The 24317-nt window shown below is 36.8% G+C and overlaps 5 protein-coding genes and 1 pseudogene across 5 annotated transcripts; 2 read left to right on the top strand and 4 right to left on the bottom strand.

The window, feature by feature from the left end:
• Window positions 1-6027: 6027 nt before the first annotated feature.
• LOC113279314 lies at window positions 6028-6889 on the bottom strand. Its single transcript, XM_026528011.1, has 2 exons — window positions 6565-6889; window positions 6028-6455 (listed from the first exon to the last, which is right to left on the bottom strand). Exons 1-2 carry the CDS (start codon window positions 6887-6889, stop codon window positions 6028-6030), a joined length of 753 nt encoding a protein of 250 aa, XP_026383796.1.
• A 439-nt stretch (window positions 6890-7328) lies between these two features.
• Window positions 7329-8243, bottom strand: LOC113279313. Its single transcript, XM_026528010.1, has one exon. It carries the CDS (start codon window positions 8241-8243, stop codon window positions 7329-7331), a length of 915 nt encoding a protein of 304 aa, XP_026383795.1.
• A 1700-nt stretch (window positions 8244-9943) lies between these two features.
• Window positions 9944-12552, top strand: LOC113282238 (40S ribosomal protein S7). The gene is made up of 6 exons (XM_026531216.1): window positions 9944-10100; window positions 10896-10980; window positions 11071-11144; window positions 11232-11355; window positions 11802-11984; window positions 12199-12552. Exons 2-6 carry the CDS (start codon window positions 10906-10908, stop codon window positions 12316-12318), a joined length of 576 nt encoding a protein of 191 aa, XP_026387001.1. The 5' UTR covers window positions 9944-10100; window positions 10896-10905; the 3' UTR covers window positions 12319-12552.
• Window positions 12553-13017: 465 nt separating this feature from the next.
• On the bottom strand, window positions 13018-15337 carry LOC113282237 (annotated as a pseudogene).
• A 568-nt stretch (window positions 15338-15905) lies between these two features.
• On the top strand, window positions 15906-16723 carry LOC113279312 (probable inactive leucine-rich repeat receptor-like protein kinase At3g03770). The gene is made up of 3 exons (XM_026528009.1): window positions 15906-16068; window positions 16312-16517; window positions 16586-16723. The coding sequence occupies exons 1-3, from the start codon at window positions 15906-15908 to the stop codon at window positions 16721-16723; spliced, it is 507 nt and encodes a 168-aa protein (XP_026383794.1).
• A 989-nt stretch (window positions 16724-17712) lies between these two features.
• Window positions 17713-19590, bottom strand: LOC113279311 (putative F-box protein At1g58310). Its single transcript, XM_026528008.1, has 2 exons — window positions 18900-19590; window positions 17713-18008 (listed from the first exon to the last, which is right to left on the bottom strand). The coding sequence occupies exons 1-2, from the start codon at window positions 19588-19590 to the stop codon at window positions 17713-17715; spliced, it is 987 nt and encodes a 328-aa protein (XP_026383793.1).
• Window positions 19591-24317: the final 4727 nt, after the last annotated feature.

Below are 24317 nucleotides of genomic sequence, written 5' to 3'. Positions count from 1 at the left end.
GAAAGGTTTATACTTAGAATGTTTTCATCCACTCGAGGAGGAAAGACCCGGTTTATTAAAATGATGTTCCATTCCCTAGAATCATTCTGTATAATATCACCCACCTTGTGGAGAGTGTTATCAATGGTGAGGACAATTAATATCAATTCTACTTAAGTTGTTTGTGTTGTATACGATAATCTAATTATGAGACCAAAGTTGTATCTCTTTTCCATGCCCTACCTCCCAGATTCCTATTTGTTGGACCACTTTGAGGCCAAGAAACAGACTTTTCCATAACCAAGAGCTATTTGGATTAGCTTTAAGGATATCCAGCGGAGATACTCTTTTGAAGTATTTAGTTTTAAGAATTTTAAAACAAGGTTGTTCTGGGTTCTTAATCATTCTCCAAGTTAGGCGAGTTAACATAGCTATGTTGAATTTTAGAAATTGTTTAAAACCTATCCAGATGCCCAAAATGTTATGCAGAACCCCCTATTGTTATCGTTATTTTTTTAACGAGGAAACCGCAATAGCTGAAAAACCCCGGGACCTCGTCCATATTTGAATACCAAACTGTATTAAACCGTTACAGACACTAACCTACTATCAGACTTCATACTGGAATGTAGTGGAGAATGAATTCACCCTCCAAGTAATTCAGTTACAGTTGCGCTCCTTATGTCTCTTGAACCTCACAAGGCTCTACGCAATTGGTTCCCTTATTTGACGTCCTTTACAACTGTTGCTTCAATCTAAGTGAATACTTTTGATAACAATCTTCTATAACACATAAGTCTATTTGATTTCGCTTTAGATCAAAGATCAAGGCTTGGAAATCTGTTTGCAATAGACAAATCTAGTAAATCCTATAATCTGTAACACTTACACTCACTTAGATAAGAATCTTGGATTCTTTACAACCTCTCAAGAACAATCTTTAACTTATTCATTAAGAACAGTTTTCAGATATCTATCTTGAGGAGCCACAAAGTCTGAGACGAATAGAACTTTGCGATTTCTATCTATCTTGCTTGAAAGAGATTACAAGAACCTCTATAACGGAAAAGCAAGACCCGGATACATGAAATATCAATATAAATATAGTCGGATCTGGCTTCACGAATTCCCAAAGCGAAGTCTTTCAGTCGTTGACCTAATCATGTTTCTCATAGGAAACCCGGATCGGTAGAGGACGACTCTAGCTATCAACTAGGACACAAAGTGTCAGGGATTAATTTCTCACATGAAAGAGCATCTCTATTTATATTTTTTCAAGAATGAGGGTTGCTTAGAATTCAAGCTAAGATAAGTTGAGAATCAAGCAAACACTTTCTCTGTTAAGATGAAACTCTAATTAGGGTTTCAAGTAAGCATGTGAGAGATTATCTTGAATTCACATTACAAGAATATACGCAGTGGTCCGGTTATGGAACCGTGTACATAACAAATATGTTTTATGAACTATAAAGAAACTGATGTTCATTCAAACACTTGAGAGTTTAATCATGACGCACATACACAAGTATTTTAATGATCAATGATGTCTTAGAAGTGTTTAAGAGAGTCATAACAATGCTAAACACATCTAAAAAAAGCATCTGCTAAATTCTAATGAGACCGTTGGTGAAACATTTCGTGAACCGTAAGGCAAGTTCACGAGTCAGAGTGCTATAGTTCGTGAATCGGGTTCCCAACCCTACTCGGCCCGAGAACTCTTATGGATATGGTTCGTGAACCAGGTTCGCCAACTGCTAGCTTTTTGCACCAACTTGAAAACTCAGTTCACCACGGTTCGTGAACTGTCCCCAAATGAATTTAAGGTTTGCGAACTGGTTCGCCAACCTTGTATGTATTTCTGAAAATCAAATATCCATGGTTCACGAACTGTTTCGCCAACGTACCCTGAGCTGAAATAACATAAGTTTTTTATTTTTCTCTTTAGATGTTTGAAACATTCTCAGATGATAAATCATTTGCATGAGCAATTATCTATTGATCCACAAATTAATTCTTGATAAATAAATTATTTTGAACTAATATTGTTAAGGACCTTTGAACATCAATGCTTGAATCATATTTCTAGATGATTAATAGAACAAGCTTGACTCGAAATTTTTTCTTTGCGATAAATCTATTACAAGTCATATGACATAATCGTAAATGATAGATAGTGAGTAAAATAGAATGGTTCAGTCTTCAAATACATGAATAATGAAGTTCTCCAAATGTCTTCGTCGATCTTGGGTCTTCAAGGGTGATGTCTGATACTCAACTACCAAATTTTAACCTAGTCTGAGACCTGACTTGGTAGACTAGAATCAAGAAATTGTTTTGATCAATTAACATTGACAATAAGATTGAGATAGAAAATCTTGTGGGTTCAACCGAGAAATATTGTTCTGACATATTCAGGTCTTGAAATTGTTCAGCAACACTCTATATGGGCTGTGAAATGTGGTACTAATATCAGCATATGGCTAGATTGTTGGGTGATAGGATTAAATAACCCACCTGTTATAATCACTGGATCATCTAGCTATGAAAATTTTAATCTTGTTTGTGAGCTCTTCTTACCAAGAACTAGATAGCGAAATGTGGATACCATATGGAAACCTGACGAAAAAGGAAAATCCTCAGTAAAAAGTGCATATAAAACTATTTGTCATAGTGAGGTTAGCAATATTATTTATAGTGAGTGATCATACCCTTAGAGAAGTTTGCAAGAACCTTTGGCACTTTAGAATTTCTCATAGAGTACAACTATTTGTTTTTAAATGCATCAATGACATTGTTTCTGTTAGACTAAAAATTGCAGTAAGTCTGACATCGAGACAGAATGTTGTTTTTGTAGTGCTAGTGTGGAAAGTATGAATCATCTCTTTATGGAGTGTAGCTATGCTAGGTCTGTTTGGTTGGATATGAATATAAATATTAGTTGTGTCATGATCAATTTCCTAATTTTCATAACCGGTCATAAGTTGGTTTCATTATAATACTACTGCTTTATGTATGAATGATGAGAATTACCTATGCAGAATCATGTGTATTGTTTTTTTTTTCTAAATCAATTATTTATTAATTTCAAAACAAAGTTCCAAATTACAATTCCAGATTACAAATCAAAAATGAAATGCAGACTCTAAACTACCCAAGTACTTAAGACATTCTCAACAAAACTAGCAGAACCTATAGTATGCACAATTGGGCTTTTCTATTCTGGGTAAAAAATTGGGCCTGCCATATTGAAACTGCCTTTCACCAGCTGATAATCTAGCTCCTCTCTTAGCCACAGTATCTGCCGAGAAATTGATTTCTCTGAAACAATGGTCAAGTTGTATGATAAAAACCTTGGATTTTGCCTTCCTCCATCTGGATTTTAAGAACCAAGGAATCTTACCTCCTTCAAAATCTTGCAGTACTGCTTTGGAATCAGATCTAATAACAATCTTAGTTAATCCCCACTTCATTGCCGATTCAGCTGCGCATACCACTGCATAATTTTCTGCTATGTATTTGGTTGCAACTCCAATGCCCCCATACAGAGTGCCAATTACCTGGCAGAACTCATCTCTTATCACAATTCCAAAACCAGCTGCTCCTAGGTTTCCAAAAGATGAACCATCACATCAAAAAAGGATATAACCTGCAGTTGGAGGATTCCAATAACAAGCTTTTATACACTGGTATTTTGATGCTCTTTACCCCGAGTTGAAAAAACTGATTATGTTATCATCATATTCTTGATTCCATTTATATCATTTCATTCTAATACCCCCTTCTTGATCATATTTTTGTACTCTTCTTTTAATACCCTGAGTATTTGGCTTTATCTCTTCAAAGTTTTTTATTCTCTTGGAACCAAATCTCTTTAAGAATAACACATGAGGTTGTGATCCATATTTCCTGAATGAGTGAGCTCTTATGCTTTGCACATTTCCAAACATCTTTAAAGGATTTAGGAACTTTAAATTTGAACACACCTGATATCCATTCCCATATCTCAATACTGGCAGTAAATTCCCAAAGTAAGTGTTGCATACTGTCCTGTGATTTTTCACAAACACAACACCTAGATGCAAGCTCATATCCTTTAATTACAATTATAGCATCATCAACATATACTCCTTGTATCAACTTCCAGACATTACTTGCAACACTTGGGTGTAAAAAGTTGTTCCAAACATACCTTGACCAATGTTTTTTAGTCTCTTTGTGTCTGAGCTTATTTGTTGCAGCTGCAATTGTAATTTTGCCCTTAAATTCTCCATTCCAAATGATTTCATCTTCATTTCCATATATTTCTGGCAGTTTTTGGTTCAATAATGCATTTTGAAGTTCACTTGGAATCAACCATGAGCCCTCTTGTATTATATCTGCTAGTTTCATCTTTTTATTATCTAAGAAGTACTGAGAGGATCCCATTTTATCTACTAGTGGAGTGTTACTAATCCAGGTGTCATACCAGACTGAGATATCCTTACCATCTCCTATGTTCCATCTTATATCCTCCTTCATAGCTTCCCATGCCCATTTAAGACCTGGCCACACAGATGATAATTGCCACTTTGTACTCCACCGCCCATTTTTATCAACATATTTTGCCTTAAAAAAAGCTGCCCAATCTTCATTAGAATGCAAGATTTTTCACATCATTTTCATTAATAAGGCTCTATTTATAACTGCAAGTTTTGGAATAGCCAGACCACCTTCATTAAGGGGAGTGCATACTTCTTCCCAAGCAAGAGTCTTGTATTTTTAATTTCTCCATCACCAGACCATAGGAAGTTTCTTATAATCTTCTCACAGATTTTGATTACTGATGAAGGCCATTTATATACTGTCATATTGTAGATTGGGATGCTACACATAACTGACTTTATAAGAACTAGCCTCTCTTGAAAAGACAACATTCTCCCGTTCCAAGCTTCCAGTTTTCCTTGTAACATTTCAACCATTGGCCAAACTATAGATGTTTTAACTCTCCCTACTGATAGTAGAACACCTAAATATGTATCAGGAAATTCACTTCTCTCCATTTGCATAATGTCTTGAATAAAGTTTTTCCTTGATTCATTGGTTCCATCTATGAAGAGTTTGCTCTTACTCTTATTAATGATCTGCCCAGAACACTTTTGATATGTATTTAGTAATTGCAGCAAATTTTGAAGACATTTCTTCCCTCCATTGTAAAACATAAAAATATCATCTGCAAAAAACATATGAGTTGGTGCAATGCCTCCTCTTATGACCATTGGATTGATCTTACCCTCCTTCACCAATTGAGTAATTTTCTTACTTAGAACTTCTTCCATTAGCACAAATAAAATTGGATAAAGTGGGTCTCCTTGCCTTAACCCTCTACTCACTGGAAAGAAACCACATGGACCTCCATTTATTAACAATGAAATTCTTGCAGATTTAAAGATCTTGTGCAACCAATCACACCAACTTGCAGAAAAACCATATCTTTGAAGTACTTGAAAAAGGAATCCCCAGCTGACAGAATCATAAGCTTGTGAGATGTCAAGTTTAATCCTAACATTACCTCCCCTCCTTTTCTTTTTCATCTCATTGACCATTTCAGATGCAAGAAGTACTTGTTCTTGAATGCATCTTCCTTTTATGTAAGCTACTTGTTGAGGAGAAACCAACTTTTCCATTAGATTGCTCATCCTTACTGTAAGTATCTTTGTGATAATCTTGAAGCTGACATTACTCAGTCCAATTGTCCTAAATTGATTTGGATTCTTAGCACCCTGTACCTTTGGAAGTAGAACTAGAAAACTTGAGTTAAGACCTTTTGGAATAAACTGCCTTTGCCAACAATATTGTATTGCTTGAACTACATCTTCATTTATGATCTGCCAGCATGCTCTATAAAAACAACCAGAGAATCCATCTGGCCCTGGAGAGCTATCTGGATCAATGCTAAATATAATACTCTTTATCTCATCACTGCTAGGAATAGCATCCAACATTTGTTGATCTTCTTCAGTTATTTTCTTTGGTATTACTTTTAATAATGCATCATCTACTTCCACTTCCTTAGATTTTAAATTTTTCCTCAAAGTGCTTTACTAAGATATCTGCTATCTTTTTTTGGTCTGAAGTAATATTTCCAGCTTCATCTTCTACTTCACTTATACAGTTTTGAGCTTGCTTGATCTTGATAGATGTATGAAAGAAATTTGTGTTAGAATCTCCTTTTTTAATCCATCTAACTCTAGCTTTCTGCCTTAACATTGCACTTTTTTGAACCTCCTTTGTATTAAAATCATTCTGTGCTTCCACCAACTTCTTCAATTTCTCTTCATCAAGAGGATAATTATCAGATTCTTCCATTGCTCTTTGAAATTTGACTTCTGCTTCTTTAATTTGCAGATTTACATCCCCAAAAACCTCCCAGTTCCATAACTTAAGAATGTTTTTAAGTCTTTTTAGTTTTGATTGAAACACAAATGCTGGATCTCCCTCTATATGCTCAGACCAACTTTTGAACCACTTCCATGAAATCATGATGTGATAACCACATTTTTTGAAATTTAAAAGGAGCATTTCTTGGCTTTGGAATATTTGCACTACCTCCCAAAATAGGTGCATAATCTGAAGCAATTCTTAAGCCCACCTTGAAACCCCAATCTTCATTATGCTGCGACCATAATTGATTAAACATTGCTCTATCCAAACCATATAAGATTCTTTTACTACCATATTGATAATTTGACCAAGAGAACTGTTGACCTGTTTTAGGAGCTTGAATTAAACCACAAACATCAATACAAGTATTGAAATATAACATAGATCTTCTATTTGGAGCTTTTCCACTAATTTTCTCTTCCACACAAGTAATTGCATTGAAATCCCAAAGAATTAACCATGGCTTCTTCAACTCACTAATCACTTCCATCTCTGACCATAAAAATCTTCTTTGAATTAACCCCACATGTGCATGAACACCAGAAATTAAAGAATCCCCCACACTTACAGTGATCATCTGACTGGACATAGACACTACTGTTGGTGTTGGTAATGTCTTATTCCAAAATAACCAGATGTTCCCTTTTTTATTAGCAACTGAGTTGTGAATCACCATGCTTTGCATACCAGGCAGATTCAGCTTATTACAAAAAGAAGAAGTACAAAAAAAAAATAGGTTCTACTACCCATACTAATGAAGGGTTAAACTGATTTACTAAAGACCAAAGTTTTTCTTGAGCCTAGGTCTTTTAAGGCCCCTTAAATTCCAGTATATTACTTTCATGGTTTAGGATGGAGGCCTGTAGTGCCTCCTTTTCCTTGATTTTTCCTAAAATTATACTTCATAGGATTTTGTTGAGTATTTACCTTTAATTCAGTATTTTTTTTAGAGTCTCCGAAGGAGTTGGTACTGCAGGTTTTTGAATAACTTTGGACCAAGAGGTAGTAGGAACACTTTCCTCAGAAACTGATCCATTCTTGCCATTGATATACTTCACCACACTTGTGTCTAGAGAATTATCTTCTACAATTTGTAGAACTTTTGTTGGACTTAACATCTCAATCATACTCTCCTCACCCTCATCAACATTTTGCAAAGATTCAAATCTTCCTGAATTAATTGGCACAGTGACTGTTAAACTCTGAACTGGAACTTTAAGAATATTGATTTGTGTAACTTGTGGTTCACAGATATCAAAAGGTTCCATGTTTTGGACTAGTGTTGCTCCTATCTTTGGTTTTGGTGAATCCTCTGTTGTTTTTGATGTGTTGCCCATATTGGTTCTACCAACTTTTTGACTTTCCTCAGCTTCTTGATTTAAATTCTTATTTGCCCTGCATTCTGGCCGTGTATGTCCAATTATTTTGTAGTGTGGACAAAATTTTGGAAGATTAGTAAGAAGAACACTTTGCATAAACCCTCCATATCTGTTCTTAATCCAAAGTTTATGAGGAATTTTTGTTGCAAAATCAATTTCTACCAACACTCTTGCATATAGACCATTTTCATAGTTTAAAGTCACTTCATCAACCTTCACTGGAGTTCCAATAGCACTGCTAATGGTGAAGAGAGTTTTCTCATCCCAGTATTCCATACTAAGACCAGGATAATGGACCCATACCAGAGCTTTCGATGTTCTTTGATTTTCTGGCCTAAAATTAGACATCCAATTCCTCACCCTTAAAACTTGATCAAGTACTTCCCATTGTCCTGATTTAATTAGCATTTTATCTTCCATATTATCCAATTTGATAGTGAAAAAACCCTTTCCCAGAGAAATCATTTTACATTGACCCTTTCACTTCTATTGATTCTTCAAACTTAGTACTGCATCAGCAAATTTCAATCTCAAAAAGTCAAGTCTACCTATTAATGAAAATTTCCATACATCATACCTATCTTCAGAGACATTAATGAGATCGATCGATGGACTTTCTTCAACAAGAGTTGCAAGATCTACTTGAGGAACTTCCATCTTTCAAAACCCTTATTTCTTCAAACGAACAACACAAAAAGATTCAAATAAACTTGTAATAATTGCTTAACATCTTATTAAACACCTATCATCAATTAATCTGTAAGAAAATCACCTGAGTTAATAATCAGATACCCTATAAACGAGAATCGAGAAGAAAAATTTCGCCGAGTCCGTCGCCGATTCGCAGAGCACTAATTCGCCGATTCAGAAAGTTCCTCTTCCAAATCATATGTATTGCGTGGTATATTTAGAATGATACATGTATCCTTATTTTTCAAGGAATTAAGCCTAATATTCTGGAAAAATTACCTTGAACATCTTACATGATTTTTGTACTCATATGTATTCATCATAAGTCTCTGATTTAAGATCAGGAGCAATTACATGACTGACTCGAATATATTCCACGGTTTCAACAAATTCAAAAAGACCACAAGAATTATTAGGATGCACCCGAAAAAAAAATCAAAATCAAAAGACAAAAACTAATTAGAACTTAAGGTTTGAAAGAAGATAAAAAAAAAGTGGATTCAAAAGAGGGTTTGGCTGCTCAGATCGGCAGAAGAGCCGATTTGAGCAGAGCAGCGGTTAGAATTTTAGAGTTTTTGTTATTTTTTCCCGGAAAGAAAATAGTATCAACATAAATAAATGAAAACGCATGTGGTACCAAATCCATCCGCTGCTTACCGCCATACGGGTAAATGCTAATCACCGTGCCTAATCACTATGCCTCAAGGTTTGAAAAACGGGTCACGGCTCGGGTCACGGCCACTAGGTGTGACCGTTATAACGCGTTTTGACGGGTGTGAACACATTTCGGACAAAAATCATGTTATTTAGGAAAAAACACGTTTTTATACGTTATTTTAAAATAACGGGCGTTATAACGGTTAAATAGAAAATAAAAAAAATTATGATCTAAAATTCCTATCTAACGGTTATAACGTGCTTAACGGGTCTAATAACGTTGTTACAACGTTTTTTTATATATTTTTATTTTATTCATTTATTTTCAAAGTTTTTATTATAATTTTTTATTCTTTAATTTAAAAAATAAAGAATTGTAAAAAAATATTTTAAATTCTTTTTTATAAAAGAACGGTTATAACTGACATGAAAACGGGAAAAATTGTCTAAAAAACTCGCGTTAAAATGTTATTTAGAAGGATAAAACGTAAAACAGTTATATCGTGTGTGGAAACAGAAAAACGGTCCTATAAAACTGTCGTTATTTCCTATTTATCAGCGTTATATAGGTACGGGTTAGGGGACCCTCACGGTCACGGTATATGGGTGTGACCACTTTAACGGCGGGTTTTTTCAGAAAAAAAACAGGTGTTTTTAAGACCTTGCTATGCCTGGACAAAATCCAATTTGGTGCAAAAGCTGGCGTCCTGGACATCTTGAAACACTATCACTCCTTTCTGTTTACAGAAACGGGTAAAGCCCAATACCCAGACAAACGCCCGCCAGGCAATAAACGGTTAAGATTCACAAGCGATCTTTGTTAAATCTGAATCACACCTTGTTAGGGTTAGCTACTATTAAACCCTAATTTCCCAGCCTCTATCACTTCTTTGAGTTTTTTTTCTTCAAAACAAAAGCCTCCAGTAAATCGCAGAGCGGATTGATCTTCGATCTTCGCTCGCACCACAGATTCTCGTAAGTCTCTCTTCACCTTTCTATCTCTTTCTGAATCGCAGTTCTTAGATTCATTAACAATATTTGATTTTCTCAGAAATCGTTATCTTAGTTAGGGTTTTGTTTGTAAATGATTTTATGTTTTCTAATGGTTACTCCGCTCTCTATTTTAGGGTATTCTAGTTACGAGCATTCGTCATTTTATAGTTTATCAATGGATCCAACCTAGTAGTACTTGGTTGTATCTACTGTTTGAGCTGTTGAAAGAAACAGTTTACTGTTTGGGGTCAGATGTAATCTAGATGATATGTAAGGTTTACGGTTGTATTCAGAATTTTCAGTCTCAGATGTGGTTTTGAAGATACATTCAAGGTCCTTTCTGTTGTATCTGGTCTTTGAGAATAGGGTTATAGCATTTTTTTCTTCCTGTAGCACAACTCTCTATGGATTAACTGTAACAGCTGGAATCAGAAGAATTGTAAAGTAATAATTAGGGTTTGTTGCTAGTAACTAATATAAGTAAGGGTGTTTATGAATGTGTATCTCAATGTGTTTGTATTCAGCCTTCAGCATATAATAAGTATAAATTTATACCATTGGTGCCGTCATTATTTTTCGAGTTGTTGATGTTTAACATGCTTCTTTGCAATACTGGAATGTTGTGTGGCTACATGATGTATGATTGGATTAATATGAATGTTCAATGTTTACATTCTTGAAAATGCATGATAGCTGTATATGCTTACAGTCTATTAAAAATATCAGAAATATATATATTTTTCATTAGCTTTTCTAATGTTAAATTGATATATCCAGACCAATCAAGATGTTTACCGCTAGGAGGAAAATCTCAAAAGATAAGGGTGCTGAGCCCACTGAGTTTGAGGAGACAGTTGCTCAGGTTTGTATCTGTTCTTCATCAGTTCGTAATGGAATTTTCTTAGCCTGGAGTTTCTTGAACGACTTAAACTGATCCCTCTTTCTTTTGCAGTCATTCTTTGACTTGGAAAACACAAACAATGAACTCAAAAGTGATTTGAAGGACCTTTACATTAACTCAGCAGTGTAAGGAAACAAACATTCTCTACGAGTTCACCCTGGTTACTAGTCTTCATTGGTCTTAATTTTCTTAATCTTAATGTCCATTTGCAGTCAAGTTGATGTTTCTGGAAACCGAAAGGCCGTTGTCATCCATGTTCCTTACAGACTCCGCAAAGGTTTCCGAAAGATTCATGTGAGGCTTGTACGAGAGCTCGAGAAGAAGTTCAGTGGCAAGGTATATATACTACACTATCTTAGTCCAGCTACATTCTTAGAAATGTTGTATATGTCTTAACCTGAATACTCTCCTTGTATCTTCTTTAGGGTTAGGTATCCTATCTTAGTTTAGCTACATCCTTGGAAATGTTTTGCACAGTATGAACTTGAATATTCTACTTGTGTCTGCCGTATTGGATATGTTTGCTGTTTGTATTTTGTCTTAATATTTCAACAATGGTCGCTGCCACGTAGGTTAAGTGTTGAGTTTTACAAATATGGACCTGCTTTTTTCTAAATGTTTATCTCTCCATCAATGTCTTATTTCTTATGCACTGCCAGGTTGCATCATTTTCATTTATGTTAATAAGTCTTCGCTGATTGATTGACACAGTTTTCTGTGGCAGTCCGCAGTTTTGAAATCACACTTTCACTCATCTGATTCTGTATTACTATTTTTTGTAGGATGTGATCATGATTGCCACCCGAAGAATAGTGAGACCCCCAAAGAAGGGCGCTGCAGTCCAACGTCCTCGCAGCCGTACTCTTACTGCTGTGCACGATGCCATGCTTGAGGATGTTGTGTACCCTGCTGAGATTGTTGGAAAGCGCATTAAGTACAGGCTAGATGGATCCAAAATTATCAAGGTAACAACTTCTAATGTCACTTGAATATAATGTACTTTTCTTTTATGCTAGGCTAGAGAGGAGGCACAAGTTTTTCTGAAAGCTTGTCTCTATGTTAGGTAGATAGGAGTAGTGATGCTGGGTTTGCAAATTGTCAAAATTTAAAAACCATGAAAACACCTAGTTTCAAATCTGTGCATCCTGACATGATTCTGTCTTTTGCACTTATTTGCAGATCTTCTTGGATCCTAAGGAAAGGAACAACACTGAATACAAGCTAGAGACTTTCTCCGGAGTTTACAGGAAGCTTTCTGGAAAAGATGTTGTCTTTGAATACCCCACTACCGATGCTTAAATTCCTATCCCATTGCTTGAGCAGTTGAGCTATGTTTTGATTGTGACCATGGATGCTTTAAGTGTCAGCAGCAACATCAGTACTTAAGAGCCATCATTTTGCTTATTATTAAGGAATGTTTTTAGTAATTTATCAATATTTCTAGTTAGTATTGTTTGAAGTTTTGACACCAAATGCTTTAGCACAGTTTTTCTGTTCTGTTCACAAAAGATAATTAATTTGGTCATTTCAAAAGAGCTGTTGTGGGGTGTTAATGCGCTTTCTCTATTAATTGTAGAGGAAATCTAAAGCGGTTTGCTTACAACGTCAGAAGCAACTATTAAGACTGCAGCTTTTACGACTGCTGTTAGTATTGTATGCTAATATCATACAATAAGTCTTTACTTCTGGTAGAGATGTAAAAACCAAGTCACTTTGCCGCTCCTACATAAAATGTTGTGTTTATTATTGTGATGTTTCTTAGATCTTTTTGAGAAAGCCTGTAAGCAATGGAATGAGAAAAAGCCTATAAGCTGAGAAAGCCTATAAGCAATGGAATGAGAAAAAGCCTATAAGCAATGGAAGCACGTAGCGGACGAAGATGCCAGTTAAAAAATAAGGGTGAACACTGAACAGCGGTTCAGTTTGAGTACATTAAGACCCATGTTTCCATAAAAGTGTACTAGTAAGTCATAAATTGTAGGAATTATAATGCTGTCAATACTTAGTTTGTGAGTGAATCTGCAACAGTTTTCTTGTACGAGTAACACCTAGAAACAGCTATATGAACACCAAGCCCCAAAGTACATAATCCTGCTAATAACCAGTAATAATAATCAAGGTGAGCCCTATTAAGATTGTCCCCCAACCATTCATCTCCATTTTCTGAACTCGCAAATTTTACAACTGAGATGATAAGGCTGCTTAAAAAACTCCCGACACCCATAATACTCAGTAAACTGCAGCTCCTATACTTTTCATCTCATCAGGCATTTGATCATAAAAGAATTCCTGTAAGCCAACAATAGTAAATACGTCTGCGACTCCTGCTATCACATATTGAGGCAGTAACCAACAAACACTCATAGGAACTGTTATATTGGGTTGGTCGATTAAACCATATTGCATAGCAACTTGAACTCGTCTCGCCTCTACTGTCGCCGCTACCCCCATTGAAAGTGCTGCAAAAAATATTCCGATCCCAGTTCTTTGAAGCATTGTTATTCCAGATTGGATTCCTGTCCAGTTTCTTGCTATTGGAACTAGAATTCTATCGTGAATCACGACTGTCGGGATTATTGTCAAACCGATTATTACTTGAAGAGAAGCTGAAGGTATGCGGAAGTCGTGAACAAGCGTTCTGTCCATTGAACTTCCTTGCTTAGTGAAAAATGTACCTCCTTGTGCCTGAACTATGGCGAAAGACAAGCAACTCAACCAAATGGGGATTAAACGTAGTAGGAGCTTCACTTCTTCTACTTGGGTAACAGAGCAAAGCCTCCAATCATTTTTCATGTGGCTCGATGTATCCATTTTGTCCTTGATTGCAGCTTTGTCCAAACACCTGAAGGATTTTCAGACAGAGAATCACCAACTAGCTAGATTCTCTCACGCGCATGCGCTCGTATTCAGGCCTCGGCCTTCATGCAGCTAATCACTACACCAGTATGTATATACACCAAATAACAAGCTATGCCTTGCTAGCCCAACGATGCACATCCAGGCTCACAAGAAGCCACTGAGCATATTAGAAATAGTACGACTCATGCGCATGTCAGTTGCGCGCAGGCACACACCACTTATTCCCCTCCCGGACATATGGGGAGAAGAAGTCTGGAGAGGGTATGCGGTGTTCCACCCTCCACCATTGGAGGGGTGATCAATGATCATTGATTGAAACACTAGAGTGTAGGAATGCACTTACTTGAGTTGATTAGTGGGAGCGAGGATCCATCCCTTGGATGCTAAACCAGGATCATCTCGGTTTTCTTCCTCATACAATGGAACCCCATCCTTTGAGACACATAAATGACGTTTACGGTAAGCTGCAACGAACACTTGTATAATTCGAACTAATGGACTTCCTTTAGGAACATGACTACGATAGAATCCTGAACCTAATAAAAAAATAACCAGTGCAACTACCATTGCAAGTGCAGGAAGACCAAAACCGATCATCCATCCTACGTTTTCTTGAATGTAAAATACGACTAACATACCAACCATAGTTCCACTACATAGTCCAAAGTACCACCAATTGAAAAATGAACTTTTTTCTTTCTTTTCCTCTAGAATACGTTCATCAAATTGTTCTGCACCAAATGTCTGAACACATGGTTTATGTCCACCCTCTCCTATTGCAACAAAATAGAGCGAGACAAAGAACACCCAATATTGAGATTTTAGTGGAATCAAAGTGGATACGGAAAGCGTTAACATAACTAGTCCCTACATTCAGAGAAACCCCAAATCAGAATCTCAAGCAAACGTCTTAAAATGTGTATGTATAATCAACTGAAATGAAATATAACCCACCATGACATAAATGAAAGAAGAGATGATAATTGTGTTAAACCGGCCTAAGTAAGAATCAGCAATGATAGCTCCTAACAACGGAAGCAGAGTCGCTACACCTGACCAAACGTTGACGTTCTGGGAAGCTCTTGCTGTAGACTCACCCAGTATATCAGTGAGGTAAGTAATGAGGTTTCCCGATGTTCCAGCAAATGCAAATCTCTCTGCAACTTCAACACCTAACTCATGCCACACAATTATATGTACTTCAGATGAATTTCTAAAGCCTGAAGTAAAACATTACATAGTTGGAATTTGATCAATGATCGGAAAGATGGGGGTAGCTGAACTTACCGATGATATAAATAGCTGATTTCCATCCTCCCTTTCTGCCTTGAACTGGTTGTTCATACTGATCATTAGAGATCTTCAATCTTATGCTTGGATCATCCTGGTCACCATTACTATCCGTCAAGAGTGGGTATCTTGTAGAACTCTCCATCTCTGTGTAGACTGGATGATGAAAATGTCCAATCAATCCAGAAATAAATGATCAAAAAATGAGAAAACTTGTTTTTGTCAAGTTCTTCTATTTCCAGCTACATGTGGTGGTTGCTTAAAATTTTATATTAATATAACGTTGGTCACGTTGTTACATCGAGGATGAAGCTAAATAGATTAGTTTGACTAAAACAGTCGTTTAAATGTCTATTCTGTACTCTCTCTTGGAAAAAAGAAAATAAAAAACAGAACAAGTAGAAGTTCAACAGGACCAAGTATTGGCTAATCACCCGATAAAAGACATCTATTCTAATGACACAAGTGTCTTGCACAATATATATCCTTTTACAAGTCCGTCCATTAAGTGTTTTACCCCAAACCCTGAACCTAGATTTAGAGAGTCCTTATAAAGAAGGGAAAAGAACCCCTTCGCATTTCTCGAAGTCGTCTCCGCAACAAATCCTTCCCAACAATCCTTCAGGATTGTGAACTCCTTCCCAATATTCGTCTCCAAGGAATTGGTATTTTATATCTGCTCATGTGTGGCCATTAGATGCCTGAAAGTTGAAGGAAGGCACAGCACTCAGAACTTTATGCATCATGTTGAACTGATTTCGAAACTCAGACATCACCATTTGGTCAGTTCTCTTGGTCTTGGACATTGTTTTGAGTGTTACCTGGACGATTCAAGTGTGAGCAGAATATTTCTAGTCTTTGAATACGTGCCGAACGGGACACTCCGAAGTCATATATCAGGTAAAAAGATCTGTCCCAGCATACCTTTGCAGTTTTCTTATTTATCTCTCTTGCATTACTTAGTAATATGAAAACATCTATGCTACTTGTCTGAAAGCTAGATGGAGTGCGTCCTATTCAGTCCCAACTATACCGTCTGACAGCAAGTTCACAGTAGATTCTGGGTGAAGACCAATCTCTACAACTAGACACTTTCTTGAGTTTTTCGTCCTCATCATTTCTTACCTTAACTTCATTTAGCAGAGGGATTTGCGGAGCAAAAACTTACCTGGGCACAACGGATAGCATCTGTAGTTGGCATAGCAAAGGGTATCCAATTTCTCCATGTTGGAATTGTGCCTGGCGTATTCTCAAATAACTTAAAGATAACAGACATACTGCTGGATGAAAGTTTTGTTGCAAAATTCAGCAGTTATAACCTTCCTTTATTAGCGGAGAACATGAGAAAGGTACACCATCCTCCCTTCCTCCAAGCAAAAAGAACCGAGTTGATAGCCTGAACTTGTAATTTTTGTAGGTGGGCGGAGTTTCTACTAGTAGATCAAAAGAACATAGTATCATTGGAAGGTTCCCCAGGATTCCAAGCAACAGAGGTTCCCCAGGGTTCCATGTTTCCCCTTCACAACCTGGACCATGGCAACTTTCCATCCCCTGAAGGGAACAAATAATAACATTAGTTCAACATTCAATGTAAAGCGTGCAATTTTCATGGGCCTTTGCTGATGCAGACATGCCATAAGAAGAAAATCATCCTAGAAAAAGAAGAAGAGTGTCATACAGATCTTCTTCTTCCTGCCACTGAATACATATACAACCCATTACACATTTTTATTTTTTTATTTTAATAGGAAAGGAAAATATATTGATCTTAGAATGAAACTACATCCAGTTTCTCCGTAATCTCGCTCATGAGTACATTTCCAAGAACTAAAACAAGCAAGCAACAGTTTACAGTCACTGAACACACCATCTCATTATTTGTCCATTTGAAACTACCTAAGCTACCTTTGATTGCGTTTACTACGTTAAGAAGTCTCCCTCCAGATGCACTTCTCCTACTCCCACTTCCTTGGCCATTTGATTGCTTCTAATGCAGCATACGCCTCAGTTTGCTCCTCATCCTGGGCTACTGATGGAATGCATTTTACTCTACAGCAATTACCTGCATCAGAGAACATGATTAGTCCAGATCCCACAGTATTATATTATCCTTTAAGAAAGATGCATCATCATTGACTTTCAGGTAATCCCTCTCAGGCCATAACCATGGCTGTACAACTCTCTTTTATACAGCTACTAGACCTGACCATCAGCTCTACCTGTATTGTTCACAGCATACCAATCTGACTAATCAGAGTGTCCATATACATCTGAACCGTGTCAAAAATGATTACACATCTTATCTTCCAGATGTGCCATAGAGTAAACCCTGCAATAGTGACGTATCTTTCCCGTTCCATCTTGTTAGGAAATCTAAGATTGTACCAACTAGCTATCCATCAGAGAGAATTAAATCATTCAAACCAGAATCTAGGGCAAACAAAATTTTTCTAGCAATCTGACAGTCGAGAAGTATATGCTGAGCAGTTTCAGTGGTTTGATTACAGAGAGGACAAATATTTTCAACATCAGGTACATACCTAGCTATCCTGTCTCTTCCTTGAAAGTCAACTTGCAATTTGTGGAGGCCCTTGGAAGCATTTGTAACTGCTCTTTAACTTGCGATTTGCTACTCAGATCTCTGGATAAAGCTGAAGAAGGAGATATGATTAACTTTTGAAGAACTCTTGCATTTTCAGAAAATAATTTTACCGCCCCAAGCTCTCTTTGATCTCCAGAAAATTGACGGAATTCAAGCACCCTGAGATGCGACAACAAACACTCGGGCACTGTAGTTAGTTTCCACCCGTTATCCTCGCCACATAGACGTGCATCAATGCCTTGAGTTAAACAGAAAGTATGATTGATAAGCCACGTAAGATAAACAACTGAAGGGACGAAAAGCAGAAAACTGATTTCCTTTCTCTCTTTTTACATTTCATCACTAAATAAACAACACATTTCGAGAGATCGGTGACTTACATGAGAAAACACGAGAGTTTCTAGTTTAGGCGAGATTTGAAGCAATCTCATTAAAGCACTACCAACCAAATCAGGAGAACTCCAAACCACCTCCAAGCATGTTAAATTGTGAAACAAACGTAAGTCATAGAATATATCGTCATCCACACGGGATAGAGCCTAATTGCAAGGCACAAAAAAGGAAATTTCAGTTGTCATGTGTTCAATAAACCATAAAAGCATGTAAACAATGATGACACTTTATCGTCTTAAAATAAACCAAGTAGTAAACTACTAAGTGAGAAGCATACCCCAAGAAAGCAAGAGCCCGCTACCAGATGCTTCACATTGAAAAGATGTTCTAGAAGGTTTATTGCAATGTTTTCATCCTCATTAATCCAATCATTAATATCAGAAAGTGAAATATTTGCATTCATTAGCGAAGGAAAAGCCATGCAGATCGGAGTGTTAGAATACAGGATCTTAGATTGCCCAGGCAATGTGGGACTAATAATTTCAACACGCCCCCTCACGTGTAGCCTCGTTGGGTCTAACACGTGGAACAATTAAATCGGGTGACGCGGAGTAAAGGCGCGGTCAAACACTCGTCGCAAATAACCTGCTCTGATACCATGTTTAGAATACGGGCATCCAACTCAAAACCAATTGGCAATGAGTAGAGAGGCCCTAAGGATTATAAACCACATGATCTTAGATTGCCCAGACAATGTGGGACTAATAATCTCAACAAGGAGCATCGATGAACATACGCTTCAATGTATGAGATGAGATACTTAACTCTGTAATATCTTCAATAATGCAGTTGTTTATTTCCAATTCTCCCAGGATTAGGCAGTTAGAACATAGTTTCTCAATCGAAGGACCATCCGTAAATACAATATTTATAAGTCGAAGGACCTTGAGTTTTGGAAGGTGCACATTGGTAGGAATATTGAGAGAAATCGGCATATGTATCTTCAACAAAGTCAATGTTTCACAAGTAAAAAGAAGTGAAGGAATCATATAGGAATCTCTTTCATCCTCAGATAATAAACTGAGCTCTTCAACATCACGCCTTGCGACAGCAGTTAGCCATGAATGAACCCTATCTTCATCACAGTGTTTATCGCAAGAGAGCGAGAATTTCCCTATATTAGACATATCACGAGACTCAAACAATCTATCCATAAAATTCATGAAACGATCAGTCTCCTTCGAAATGTTGGTTCTGGGACCTCTGGTAGTGTTAGTAGGAGAACGCCAATGACCAATAACAAGATTGGGAACAGAAATCCATACAAACCTCCAACGTTTAGCTAAAACACAGGTACGTACGATGTTCTTGAATGGAAGGAACGATAGGATGTGGTGGAGGATGGGACTAGGTAATCCGCTGATCCTATCTTCTCCCCTAACCATGTTGCTGCTTCCCTCATGTTGCTTCTTCCTTTTCAATCCCATGACTTCAATTATCTGCCAAAAATTATTAAAAATAATGTTGTATTTCACAAACTAAATTGATAGTAAGAAACTGGAAAATCAACGGTATGACAGACCTTTACAACATCAGTGAGGCAGTTTTACAAACAGTTGGGGGATTTCTCATAATAAATAAATAAAGAACTTGAACAGAGAAAATGGCTAACATCTTATACCCATCTAAAAGATATAACATCAACAGAGAAAACTAATCAAACAAACCTAAATAATTGCCACCAACCTTACAATTAAAACCGTAATTGAAATAGAAAATTACCTGATTCTAAAGTTTTCCACTTAGAAACCAGAAATATGAACTCCCTACTCACAAAATACTAGGGATATTTAAAGATTTCAGAGCAGGGAGAATGACTGATTCTGGATCCTGAGAATTCGGAACGAATATTTGATATGCTGATATTAAGAGATTGGCTACTTTGACTTGGAAAGTGCGGGAGAACCGAGGCTTTTGAAAAATTTTGAATTTTTTTAAAATTTTTGGAAAGTGGCGTGAGGTTCCCGTGATTTGCTCAGTCGTATTTGAAATTTTTGGACTTTTTTGCGAAATGGCTGCGATGTCGTTTAAGGACTATCATAATTTGGTTTTGAACTAAAACATCCTGGCTAAAGTTGGGCCTATGCCATCCAGTTAAACCTAGACCAAAAAGGTCACTAGAAATAACCTTCACACCACCCCTTATCTAACAATTACCTAAATACCTATTTTATTCCTGATTATTTAGCATTAATTAATCGTATTAGGTGTTGATTATGTATTAGATTTTTGTGAAATCAGCTAATGTTAAAGAGTTCTTCAAAACATCAAACAACTTAATTTTTTTGATTTTTTTACGTAAACAGGACCCAGAATCGGTTTACGTTCATGCACTTGTAAACTGATTCTGGGTTGGTGTTTCCAAAATTAACAGAGGACTCCCATAATCGGTTGACTTTGGCATATGTATAATCCAATTGCCAAAATCTGGGTTTTATGTGACATATATAAACCAATTGTTGTCTTTCATAAGAATTTTTTTTCCATTCATTTCATTATGCATTTAGCACATGCATCAAGCCTTTAAACCCCTAGGCGACCCTAATGGACGAGTTATAATGTCGTGAGGGTTTACATAGAGATCTACCCACAAAACCTACACAAAAACTTCTAAAACCATCAATCTTCGTCGGAGGAATCCAAGTACGATCCACCCTCCATGAAGTCCGGGGTATACTCCGGGATTTTGGATACCATGAAGTGATAGCTTGCATCAAATGCGAATGCTTCCCCCTTTTCCTCAAAGTAGCGCGCTTTCACAGCTTCGTGCTACAAAATCACGACGCAAACTTACTTTGTTAGTGGTGTTTAGTAGGAAGATCAAACAACTTGGATTACGTAAAATAAACCACAAAAATACTTACAAATTGTTCAATGGAGTAGCTAAAGTGGCTAGCGTTCAAAATCCGTTTTTGGATAGCTAAAAAAGCAAGTATCGCATTTTCGATGAATAGGTGCCTATCATGGACTTGTTGAACACTTCTTCCAGATTCCCAAACTCTTGCCTATATTTGTTGTATACCCTTGCCCAAAAGGTTACGACATCCACCCTTACAGAAGACTGATTTCTAACTCGAGTTTCCGCTACCATGCTTTGGTGATGGATAGAACTTGGTATGAAATGAGTAGTTGTGGAGTATATGAAGTGAGAGGGAGTATAATGAGAAATTTTGGGGCAAATGAGATCCAAGGATGAGGTCTCTATATATAGAGAAAGTCCCTAACGACTATTTTTTTTGAAAAAAGTGAAATAATTTGAAATAATCGGTCCTCTCGAAGGTCTGTAAAATCCGATTGTGTTTTTGTACTAGCAGGAATCGGTCTTTCTTGTGACCAATATAAACCGATTAAGGACATGTAAAAAAAATTGAATTTTCACTGACACTAATCGGTTTATATAGATGCATATGTGATCTGATTGTATCTTGAAAAACATACATGAAAAATAGCATTTTTAAGGCATGAAGAATCGTATTATACATAACCCACACATAAATTGATTCCTTATGGAACCTAGACAAACGGTTTATGTTGACATATCGAGTAGCCCGATTGTTGGCATGTGTTCAGGTTAGAATTATTGAGCAACACATAATTACAATTAAAACTTTAAGTGTATTAATTTCAACACAAAGATCATCCAAAATACAAACCTTAACCATCCCAAAAGAGTGTTAAAAACTTAAAACAACCACAAGGCTTATAAACTTAAACTTTTAATATCTAAAACTTAAACTGAAAAACTTAAAGAGCAGGAGCACCAGCATCAGCAGTAGCAGCAACACCACCACCAACGGGAGCATTTGCAGTAGCACCACCACCGAGAGCATTTGCAGCACCACCATCAGCAGGAGCACCAGCATCAGCATCACCAGCAGCACCACCATCAAGAGCAGCAGCTTCTGCTTCATCTGTGGCTTGATATTGAGCCATTTCTTCCCACATACCTTCCATAAATCCATGGCGATCCCTCTCAGCTAAAATCATGTTTCTCCTCATCCTAGTGAACCTCATGACCTCATAAAGCTCTTCTAGTGCACGCTTGTCTATCAATGCGAGGGTTTGTTCAAGACGGATCTCACGCCCAAAAGCAAACTTACAGAGGCTTCTTTCTGGCACTGGTTCTGGTTTCCTAAGAATATCCTCCAAGGTGAGATCTCGAGTATAAAACGCTAGGTGTCCGAAGTCCATATCTACATAACAAATAAAAAAAATCAAGTTAACAACCGGTAAATAACTAAACCTATGTAATCCGATTCTCAACAATAAAACATACAAGAGTGTCAAACATTATTAATCGGTTTATGTGATACATATATAAACACCGATTGTGGAATGGAATCTGAAGAGACAATCTTAATCGATAAATTAACAAGCGCATAGAACCCGATTATGGGATCACATAGTTTAAAAAAAAAATTGTACCCAAAATCGGATTATTCTAAAGCACTTATAAACCGATTCCTGGAGATTCTTTCACAAGGGGGACAAACTAACTCTACCTTCCATGTTAATTTATGCAATATTACGATAACTTTTTTAATGTTTTTCTATAAAGGCCGAGTTTTAATCTGTTTATACTCTTTCGATAACTTTTTTTCTTTTTTTTTTTTTTACAAATTGGAAATATATTAAAACATGCTAACTTTGGAGAGCCTCTGATTCAAGATGAGTAGAGCCATTTAATATGGAAGTAATAAGATTCTTCCCTGCAATAGATTTATCTACTTCTAAAGCATTAACAATAAAAGAAGGAGAGATGGGATCCCAATTTAAAGTACAATGAAATAGGTCGGCTTCTTTTACCAAAATATCTGCTACACTATATGTCGTTCTAGGTAGTAAGGAAAAACCTAGAAAGTTTAGACAGTCGTTGATTTCCAATTAACTTCTTCCATGATTGCTTGTTTTGTCCAAGAGATTGAAGATTGGTCTCCATTGAGATTGTGAAAAAGATTCTTGCAGTCGCCTTCGATGCTGAAATTTGACAGGTGAAGCTCCTTAGCCCATCTTGCGGCCTGAAGTAAACCTATCTTCTGCTTCTTCCGGAGTTGATATTCTTGATGGTCCTGCTCTTCCTTGTTCAAATTAACATGTTTCATTTCTAAGAATTAAATAAAACTTGATGGATTGTTAATAGATAACCAAGCAACATCCAAATTAATTTTGTGTGTATGTTTTCCTGGGGGTTTCCATTCTTTTGTGTGGTGTTTGGTCTGGTTCTGTCCTTGTACTCTAGTAGTCTCATTCATGTTCCAAAATAAGACATGTTTCTGAATAGACTTTCCAAGTGATATATGAGTTTCAGTCTCCAAATACCTTTTTGTTGATGAAGTTCCACAAGCTCTCTTTAGTAGTTTTTTGTCTTCAATGATGAAAGACGTGAAGTCTAATGCTCAACTACACAATCTATCCTAGTCCGAGACATCTATAAGTAGACTAGAAATGCTAGTGATCAAAACTATAAGTATTGAGCTTAGACTTTACGGCATTCATCATTTGAAGACGAAGAACTACTAAGGGGAGCTTGTGGAACTTCATCGACAAAATGTATGTGGATACTGAAACTCATCTATCACTTGGAAAGTCTATTTCTACTCTATCTCCAGTATTGAGACATAAGTCGTATTGCGATATAGTTTTCTATATACACATTTGAGATTTCGAGCTGAGTTTATCTCGCTTACATATTTCTCGAAATATGTGTTGGCAAGCTTTCGCTTCGACCAAGTTCATCTTACATCATGTGAAAATTGCCGGGTAACATCTTACTGGTTTGTGTGATATAATCATTTGGTGTAGTCTTGGAATGTTTCGTTATGATTATTCCAATATCTTGAAAATGGTTTTGATGCTAATAGTGTGTGAAAACGGCTATTGTCATCCTCTAAGAAAGTTTTAATGATTGAAATAAGAGTTTAGAATACTTAACCATTATTGGACATGTCATGTTGTGCATTATTGCACATATGTAATCCATTTCCGGGAACCATAGTATGCGCACCCGTTTGCGTACCTGTTGGTTTGAGAAATCCAGGAACCTAAGTATGCGTACCTGTTGCGTACTGGCGTACAGGTTCATGTCCGAGAATTTCTGCTGGGATTGAAAGTTCGCGTACCCGTTTGCGTACTGTCGAAACCCAATCTTGGTCCG

This window comes from Papaver somniferum, chromosome 5 (assembly GCF_003573695.1).
Source record: "Papaver somniferum cultivar HN1 chromosome 5, ASM357369v1, whole genome shotgun sequence".
Lineage (NCBI taxonomy): Eukaryota > Viridiplantae > Streptophyta > Magnoliopsida > Ranunculales > Papaveraceae > Papaver > Papaver somniferum.
The sequence above is the reverse complement of the archived record's forward strand: the minus strand, read 5'-3'. Positions and strand labels throughout refer to the sequence as shown.